The sequence below is a fragment of the Lytechinus variegatus genome, chromosome 12 (assembly GCF_018143015.1).
Source record: "Lytechinus variegatus isolate NC3 chromosome 12, Lvar_3.0, whole genome shotgun sequence".
Classification (NCBI taxonomy): domain Eukaryota; kingdom Metazoa; phylum Echinodermata; class Echinoidea; order Temnopleuroida; family Toxopneustidae; genus Lytechinus; species Lytechinus variegatus.
Genome location: NC_054751.1, coordinates 1,114,394 through 1,124,767, shown reverse-complemented (window position 1 = coordinate 1,124,767; position 10,374 = coordinate 1,114,394). Strand labels below are relative to the sequence as shown.

The 10,374-nt window shown below is 36.6% G+C and overlaps 1 protein-coding gene across 1 annotated transcript; it reads right to left on the bottom strand.

Annotated features, from left to right (window-relative positions):
* Positions 1 to 973: 973 nt before the first annotated feature.
* LOC121425572 (protein farnesyltransferase/geranylgeranyltransferase type-1 subunit alpha-like) lies at positions 974 to 8,014 on the bottom strand. The gene is made up of 7 exons (XM_041621663.1): positions 7,852 to 8,014; positions 5,289 to 5,403; positions 4,655 to 4,759; positions 3,676 to 3,951; positions 2,607 to 2,669; positions 1,816 to 1,987; positions 974 to 1,077 (listed from the first exon to the last, which is right to left on the bottom strand). The coding sequence occupies exons 1-7, from the start codon at positions 8,006 to 8,008 to the stop codon at positions 976 to 978; spliced, it is 990 nt and encodes a 329-aa protein (XP_041477597.1). The 5' UTR covers positions 8,009 to 8,014; the 3' UTR covers positions 974 to 975.
* Between the last annotated feature and the right edge of the window lie 2,360 nt (positions 8,015 to 10,374).

Sequence of the window (10,374 nt, the reverse complement as noted above, 5' to 3'; positions counted from 1 at the left end):
GGTGACGCCAAAACAAATAATAATAATATTAACCCAAGCTATGGTTGGACCAAACTGTTGTTAAACCAAAATGAAGGTAGACCAAGTGGGTTCTGGAAGCACACTGATAAAACACACAAACAATGGTGCCCAACTTTGGCAAAAGGAAGCAAGTGACATACATATCAGTTAAATTTGAGATATTATTGTTTCTGAACACCCTTTGTATGATGCACGTTCAGGCAAAATATATTTTTTTTTGGGGGGAGAAATGATCATTCTATGGAAAGATATTGAAGAAAATATGCTGATAAATTGCACCAACGCTTATGTAAATGACAAACACACATTGCTCATTTACAACAAAAGATACTTTTGTAACTTGCTTCCTTTTGCCAGAGTACGGCAGAATGGTGCTCAAAAGTTGGTGAATCCCACCAGAAAATGAATATATTCAAAGTGTTCCAAGTTCTGCCATGTTTTAGATATCTTAACTGTGAAGTCAAGTGATAAAACATTACATTCAATAAAGTTTGTTTTTCTGGGCTTGCCAAACATTATTGTGTTGTTGTCGTCAACATTCAACGCTCAGCATGAAGGAGTGCATTCTGCCGAGGGGTTCACTAACTTTTGAGCGCAACTGCAACTAAGATCTCTGAATGTGAAGTGTGCCAAACTCGTAGAACAGCTGTATCAACCAGTGGTTTATCCATTTAGTGTGAATGGGCCCTGATCATCACACTGAATATATTGTAAGCACAAAAAGATCATTTACACTAGCAAGTTATCCATCTCAGACCCTGGAATGATCGAGTATGAAAGGTCTTTTTTAGCGAAAAAGTAAATTAGGCATTTATAAAATCTCCTCTCCAAACTCATCCTTAACATGATCTCATGCAAAAGCATTCTGTAGATATCTATCCAGCGTTTCCTTGCAAGAGTATCTTTACAGCAACAAATATATGCAGGCTTTTTTACTTTCAAGCGTCAAAATGTTCATGCTTCTCCTTGTTTCCCAAAGCGAAGTGTCAGGGATCTCTTGATGTATTCCCAGTATTTCAGTCTGATGGCGTCAACTTGGATTAGGACATCACACAACTGAAACAAAGAAAAAAAATTCAAGTGCAAAAAAAAAGGAAAGAGATTGAACATCAATATAAAAAAGCTGATTATACAAAATGTTAGAATGGCCTCTGTATGACTTCAAAACACTAACTCTTGTTGGCTGTAGCTATGAACCAAAGAAAAAACAAAAACCTTTAAATAAATTGTGTAATGATTCAGGTAATTTGCTGAAAAATGAATTATCTATTGTTGGGCATACTTAAAGCAGATACGCATCAGCAGCCTTTAAGGGGAAGTTCACCCTGAAAAAAAGTTTATTGTAAAAATAGCAGGAAAAATAATAAAAACTATTGCGAAGGTTTGAGATAAATCCATCAAAGAATATAAAGGTTATTAGAAATGTAATTATTTGATATGTGAGGTCATATGTGAGCAGCTTTCCTACAGTATATCGAATAGTAAATAATCAACGAAAATTTCTCAGAGAATTGAGAATGGTTTTTACTGTACATTCGGTATATCAATAGACATATCATTTTACACCCGTTCCTAAAATGAAAACAAAAATAAGACATCATTAACCATTAAAAAAATTTAAGCTTGTGCATTTTATATTACAAAAACATATGGAGCACCTTAAAATTCTAATAATTTCCTTAATCTTTAATGGATTTTCCTCTAACCTTTACCAATAATTTGTATTATTTTTTTTCTTCTATTTTTACAACAAACTTTTCTTTAGCCTGTAGATATTGAAATATTTAACCTTACCTGGGTAGCTTTGAATAGTGTATCTTCTGGAGGAGTCTTGGATTCTAATTGGTCTTCATATATATCAACCATGAAGGCCAGAAGGAATGGAGATCTGATGTTCTCGTCGTACATATCCTGACAGGCTTGCATCAGTGCGGGAAAGCTGGAGATGTCTCTCAGTGCCAACACCCTGAACAATTAAAAGGAAGCAAGAAAAAAATGGGTGACTCCATTTTCTAATCTGGTTGATTGATTATCCAAGTTCATGCATGCAGGGGCATACCCAGGATTTTCCAAAAGAGGGGGGGAGGGATTTTTGTGCCGAAAAAAAAAATTAACAAGCCACAAAACAAGGTCTTCATCCCTAATTAATGGTGATTTATGCCAGAAAAATTTGACAAGCCCTTCCCCCCAAATATTAATAAATGCAAAGAAAAAAAGAAGAGGACTTCATTTGCATGTGCACAACATTTTCCACTAACAAATATTTTTCTGGTTCTCAAAGGGGGGGGGGGGCACGGGACGGATATGCTCCTACTTGGATCCGCCATTGCATGCAAATTCAAATTCAAACGTTTATTGATATAAAATCCTGACAATGATGAATCATCATCAAAACAAGGAAACATAAGAATGCATGAATGCCCTGAAGAGCTGCAGAATTGTGATCAAGTCTCAAGGCAATTCACAACAAAGTCAGGGGTTCAAATCCCACCTTGTCACCTTATGTAGTTCAACATACATGTTATGTTCACTCTACAACTGTTGATGAACCTGACATAAGATGGTTCGAGTGATGAACAACATACCCTTTGAGGTAACTCCATGAACTCTCATTATTCGGAGCCTTCTTGATGAACTCGACTGCATACCTAATGAGCATGAAAGAGAAAAGAAATATATTTGGTGAAAGCCCACTGCCCATATCCTTCAAGTACAGAGCTGCTAACCTAAATTGTGAGAAAAGAAAAATCCTATTCGGTTTCTTTTTATCCTATTTCCCAGCCTAAAATCTTTTTTTTTTCAAAATTTTGAAGAAAAAAAAACATACAAAAAATCGTCATTTTTACAAGTTTCATAAATCCTATTGTATTTCTTGGAGGTAATCCTACAAACTAGGATGAAATCCTACTACTCGGCAGCTCTGCCAAGTCCATCGCTCTTACACCCTGAGCTAACATGTTTCCCCACTAACTATACTGTCGTGTTTTGGATCAGTAATATATAAAGGGAAGCTTAATTGAACATAAATGATCAACTCTGAAGAAAGTTATTTGCAGTTCAAAATCACTCAGGTACAGTTTACAATTCGAAGTACACGAAGATATCAATGAAGATTCAGATAAAACAGGAGACGATGAATATAATACTTTCAAAGTATAAGATTAAGATTCTGAAGTTAAAATAATATATTGGATGGACGTCTAAGTCTTGAAGTCGGTCAGTCTATATGGATGAGTGTGGATCTAGTAGTATTATCTCTCTTTATTTATATCATTAGTTTTGGGGGTTGTAACAATTTGAAGTGGGAGTGATCTAAACCTGCTCTGATTGGTCTACAGGTAACTGTCTATCAAAACTTTCTCTGTTATAAGGGCTGTGGTCATGCTCTGTGCAAGTGACTGGGGCTGGAAGTGCGAGTCATACTTCTTAGAACTTTTGTTCCTTGAAGTTGGCTGATGTCACTGAGGGTTGGTCGTTTATGGTCAGGGTTTAGGAGTTAAATGGTATTGGGGGTTTTGGAATTCTTCGATGACATTAGGGGAGTTTGTAAACAAGAGAAGGTGAATGACTGAAATAATAACAGGAAGTTAAATACATACTACATAACAATACTTTGAATAATTAAAAGAAATAAAAAATTAATATGAAACTTACTTGACCTCTCTGTCTACGACACTCTCGTCACCGAACCCGGTCGTGTTGCTGATGACAAAGTATCTCTGATTCCAGGCCGAATTGTTGCGGAGGTCGTCCTGGAGCAGTCTATGCACGTAGTCCAGCTCGCCGTCCCACACCTTGAAAGCCTGCAAGACCCACTGACGGTGGGACCAAGCGTGGTAGTTCTTGGAGTCCTTCTCGAGGATGGATTCGGTGAAGTCTAACTCTTCGGAGGGGTCTTGGAGCCACTCCACGATCGCTCTCCTGTGGTGCCTGGGGGATGAATACATGTTATACACAGACATTTGAAAATGCTCTTAAAGAGAATATTAGGAGGGGTGAAGGAAGATATAAACATCAATGAAGACACTGACAATATTACTTGAAGAATAGGAGTAAACTGCAAGTTAATGAAGGAATCTATACCTATTTATGTATAAAAATTAATGTCACTTGCAAATTCAAATTTCTAGGCATTTTCATCATTTAGAAGTGGTTAAACTATGTGCTAAAAATACTGTTTAGGCCTCATCCACAAGCAAATACTGCTTTTAGAGGCCCTAAGTCATTATTTTGTAAATCAACATGACTGTATAAAGTAATTTTGATATTGATTTTCAATTTTGCTGAATCTGATTAGAATTAAAACAGAAATATAACCACTACTAGTGTATTTAAACTACAAGCACACAACCAAAATATCTCAAGTTATGATCTTAAATCCATGGTGACACGACATATGCTCCTGCGACATTTGCTCCTGGCTTACTACATGTATCTCAGAGGGCATAGGGTTAGAGTTAGGTTTGTATAGAGTTTTTGGATCAGAATAATGCAAAGATAAGGATTGCGGTTTATTTAGTTTTGGACGTTAGATATTATGTTTGGCTTAACATGGGGATTTTCATTTGGAACAATTGTCACTGGAGCAATTGTCGCCAGAGCAAATGTCATAGAACCGCAGTTATTCCCTTACCAAACTTGATAATTCTTTGGATGATCTGAGATTACTTCTGAGATGTATTTCATTTCCTCACGTAAATCTTTCTTTAATGACTGCAATAATACTCTTCTGTAGTGCCTGGAAGTCAAAAGAAGCAGAATTCAAAGAGATGAATCTCAGTTAAAGAAAAGTATACAATACATACATGTAACAACAAAAATGACAATAAAAATAATAATGATGATGATAAAAATAATAATGATAACTAATAGGGTGTAAGAATTGCCCACACAAGCGGAATAACCTTATCATACTACTCTATCATACACTTGGTTTTATAATAAAATTCAAACTTTCTTCTCAAAACCTAGGCTCTTTTGCAAACACAATGATAAAAACTGTGTCATCAGCTTTAATTTCCATGGTAACAATCACAATCAGGGTGTCCATAAAAGTTACCACCAAAGGCAACATCATTTTCAATTGTCATTTTATGAAACTAGATCCTTTTCTGCTATTTTCAAATTGATTGTTTCTTAACAACCACTTTTACTGGGTGTTCACTTTTTGTAGAACAATTCAGAATTTCAGATAATTGTCAGAATTTCTCGATTTTTTGCAAAATTATTCATGTAATGAAAAGAGAATTGGTAAAGTTATCAATTACCAGACAGTATAATTAGCTGCGTTGAGTTCCACAGCATCTTTGGTAAGGTCCAATGCTCTATCACTGCGTTCATCTGCCTTTAGTACAGCTCGTAAATAGTCAAATACATCTTGAACTGCAATATATAATTATTAAAACATTTGAAGGTTCATCTCTAAGGTCTTACATATACTCTCAGGGACTCAGTTTTATAATTAGGAGGGGAGCAATAAAAAAACTCTCCTAAATTAAGGGGAGCATTAGGGAAGCACTACATAAAAGCTCTTCTTTGACATACAAAGGGAGCTCTCTTGTCTGATTTCAAAATTGATGGAAGAACGTACACTAAGTTACAACCCACAAAAAAAAGACAATCAGATATAGATCTAGATCTATGCAATACATATCTCATTGAACTCTTTAATGTCATTCTTGCAAGTGTGTTATTGCTTACAATGTAATTGTGTGCTATTTACAAAACCTTGACAAAGAATGAGGTTTTCATGGTTAACTCAAACAGTTTGATCATTGACCGACATTCTTGTTAAGCAATTGCTGAGGCGAGTGATAAATCGCTCTACTAAAAATGGATTAAGGAGAGCGGAAGCTAGTAGAGGTAAGATTTAAGATAAAATTCATGATATTTATCTGCCGATGCAAGTATTTTTAAATCTAAGTTAGCACTGCTCATAATATTGTCGCCCTCTATATGTGTCTTGGAGCTAGGATACGATAAGAATGACAGCAAGATGGCAACAATAATACACTGTGAGTAAACGCTCCTCTACTTCTAATATTTTCATGTATTTAAGTGAAATTGTATTTTAAAACACCAACAATAGGCCAATAGGGTCAAAGCAATATTGTAGCCAATTTACATTTAAGTCTGGGCTCAAAACCCTAAATAAAATGCATGATTTCCTTTAAGTTAGCACGTGGGAACTCTTGCAATGCATGTAGTGCAATGGCACCCCGTCCCTGGCTCCGTGGAGATAAAGCACGTCAGTGATATGACATTAACCTACAGGAGCCTCCTCGCTAGGCACGACCCACTAGGTAGAAATCCTCTGCAAATTTTTTTGTGTGTGCGAGGTTAGTATTAACTTAGTTAGTATACTAATATTATAACCTCGCACCACTCATTCAATGAACAAGGTTATGAATATGATGACTCACACTAGACTATGAGTGCTGAGACAATCCCAATTCTCTGGCCAGGCAGTGCCTATCTGATTATGACGATTTAACAGTAGAGGTGCACGGCCAATATGGGAGACTCTCTCCAATATATGGGAGACAATCTCCCATATTGGAGACTTGCTTTGCAAAAGGACAAAAGAAACAACACCAACAAAAGCATGATTTTTTCCACCCAAAATTTTGTCTCACTGAGGTCAGAAGCCCTTTTGTTTTGTGTGTGATTGACAACAAAAATCCTTATCAAAACAAAAGTAGAAAGTGAATTTTCAAAGAAGATGGTGAAAAGGGGTAATTTTTCATGAGGAATCTGCTTATCACATTTTTATTTGCCGCCAAGGTAATCCTTTTGCAGTAAATGTAAACAAAGGAAATTGGTCTCCAAAACTGGAGACTGTCTCTAAAATTGGATACCCAAATTCTTTACAAAAGTCTCTGATATTGGATATGATCTCCCATATCGGAGACAGTCTCCAATTGGCTGTGTGCCTCTACTGTTTAAAGGTCAAGTCCACCTCAGAAAAATGTAGATTTGAATCAATAGAGAAAAATCAGACAAGCACAATGCTGAAAATTTCATCAAAATCGGATGTGAAATAAGAAAGTTATGACATTTCAAAGTTTCGCTTATTTTTAACAAAATAGTTATATGAACGAGCCAGTTACATCCAAATGAGAGAGTTGATGATGTCACTCACTCACTATTTCTTTTTTTTTTATTGTTTGAATTATACAATATTTCAATTTTTATGAATTTGATGATTAGGACCTCCTTGCCTGAAGCACAAAATGTTAAAATAATGGAATTCCACGTGTTCAGGGAGGAATGAAACTTCATTTCACATGACATTGACGAGAAAATCAAAATATTTCATATTTCAAACAATAAAAAACAAAAGAAATAGTGAGTGAATGACATCATCGACTCTCTCATTCGGATGTAGCTGGCTCGTTCATATAACTGTTTTTGTGAAATGAAGTGAAACTTTGAAATGTCATAACTTTCTTATTTTACATCCGATTTTGATGAAATTTTCAGTGTTATGCTTGTTGAATTTTTCTCTTTTTATTCAAATCAAGTTTTTGTTGGGGTGGACTTGTCCTTTAGTTTATTTGATCTTGATGCCCAATGTTACTTCTATATTCCAGTTTTCCACATCATCCAATGTCATGATAATAATAGGGTGGGTATATTTTGGTGCCAGGTGTCAAGATCCCCCCCCCCTCATCTTCTCCTGTTCAGTCACTTTTCTTGCTTTCCAAATGACAATTCCACGTCTGGCACAAATTCAATTTGCAAGTCATGCAATGCCCATGGCACAATTTCCAGTGTATGGGACTGAAGAAAAAATATTTAAACAGCAAAAAAAAAAACAAGTCTACCTACATCTTTCTGAGTACGCAATACGGACTACAGGGTTGGGGCCATCGTCTTGAGGAACTGGTTTAATATCACTCCACTCAGGACGATCTCGATAAAACTGGAACGTCATATCGTCATCGAATTCAGATCCAGAATCAGCGTCGACTTCTTGAGCAGCCATGGTTTCCCGCACTCTCTAGTCTAATTCATGCGCTTGCGTTTTGAGGTAATGAGCTCCTTGCTTGGCTCGAGCTCGGCGCTCGCGATCTGTCCAAGCTAGCAAATTCAAAGCAAGACCCTCCCTCCCCACCCTCCCTTGATTTTAGTCTTCCTTTTCTTGTTTAGGTTTCAAATAAATGTTCAAGCATATTTAGGCTATATACACTACCTTACATTAATCATTGACTTTCCTTTCCCATCATGGGGATTCATGGTACCCCCCGCACGCCCCTGGCCCCCACTCGACCCCCACTATCCCCTCCCTGTCTCTTTCTCTACTCTTCCCATACCCTATATCCGAGCAGTCTTGGGTAGAAAGCTTATCATCATTTCCGTATTTGGGCTTAAAGCAAATAAATATTTCTATTGCAAATGTTATTACATTTATCTTTTCCTAATCAGTATTACTCCTCCATTATTGTCATCACAGGCCCGTAGAGCAGCATGCATCTGTTTCATATAAAGAATTGTTTTAATAACAAATGCATAATTTCTATTGAACATTGTATATCAGCCAATCAGATTAAAGGATGTAAATAACTTTTAACTGTTATTACAAATTTTATCTAAGTTTTGTGAAACAGACATATGATGGTGAGAGCAAAGTGGCCTACAAGGGCATCACCGGGGTGCCCCTACCAGGACAACCATACTACTACTGGCGTACAGCCAGTGGCGTACCGTGGGTCATGGCATTGGGGGGGCACCAGCAAAAATTTCGGGTCACTTAGGGTTGTCAGTTGTCAGGTAAACTGACCTAATAGAGATATTTTAAGGACATGCAGTGCCATCAAATGGATATGTATCTCACTGATTAAATAATGCGAGCGCGAAGCGCGAGCTGAAAATTTTTGATATTGAGGGCTAAAAATTGACATTATAAGCAAATTGTTTTGTAATCATGATACTTAACTGTCTCGATAAACAAACAATGCGAGCGCGAAGCGCGAGCAAATTTTTTTGTATATTCTGACCCTAAACAAGGAGATTTTAAGGATTATATTTTAGAATCCATTAAGAGTATAAATGTCTCACCATAGTCATCTAATGCTATTGCCATCCTTTGCTGATTTTGTTAGAATTACATCTAAGCACAGTCATGAAGCACCTTTTGTTGTCATGTAATCATGATTATCATACGCATCTTACTAATCAAATACTGCAAGCCCAAAAGCGCGAGCTGAAAATTTAGGAAATATAGAAGAGGGGCATTCTAAGGGTTGTTTGTAGGAATTCTCTAAGACCCTACGTATTTGACTAACCAAATGATGCGAGCGCGAAGCGCGAGCTGAAATTTTTGTATATATTGACCACAAACATGGATATTTTAAGGACTATAGTTACGAATCCATTAAGTCAGAGTATACATATCTCACCATAGTCATCTAATGCGAGTGCCAAGCGCTTGCTGATTTTGTTAGAATTACATCTAAACACATGGAGCACTTTTTGAAGTCATTGTAATCATGATTATTATACGCATCTCACTAATGAAATACTGCGAGCGCAAAGCGCGAGCTGAAAATCTAGGAAATTCAGACATGTAGAGGGGCATTCCAAGGCTTGTTTGTAGGAATTCACTAAGACCCCACGTATTTCACTAACCAAATGATGCGAGCGCGAAGCGCGAGTTAAATTTTTTTTATATTCAGATCAGAAAAATTGACATTTTAAGGACTGATTTTAGGAGTTCATGAAGAGCAGAAATCTCACCAATCCACTAATGCGAACGTTAGCACGGACAGGAAATGTTTTATATTAAGACCTTAAAATAGGGCAATAACTTTCAGTAGTCATGAAAAAGAAGAATATATCACTACTTAAAACAATAATAACTCTAATTGCGAGGAAATATATTATTTTGTTGTATATTGATTTGAAAACGGGAGGCTTTAGTACAGCAGGTTTATATATCTCGTTAAAAAGTCTTCGTGAGCACCAGGAACAATGAAGACACAATTAAGCAAATAATGTTTCATAAAGTTGTGAAAAAATGCTTCTTATGTTATATGACATAATAAAATATAAAAATATGATAAACAACAATTTCTTCTTCCCCCCACTACGTTTCTCTTTCTTTTTCCCTCTTTTTCTCCTTTTCCCCGTTTTTTTTTTTTTTTTTGGGCCAGCCGATTGGGGGGGCACGTGCCCCCCATGCCCCCCCGTAGTTACGCCACTGCGTACAGCAAATAGGGGGGGGGGGGCTTTTGGCCATTGACCAAAGAAAAAAAATCACGACCATGCAAGAAAAGGGAGAAGGGTTTTAAAACAGGAAAAGTGGTGAATAATATAAAAAAAAAATACCCTGGTATTTCAAAATCTATAACA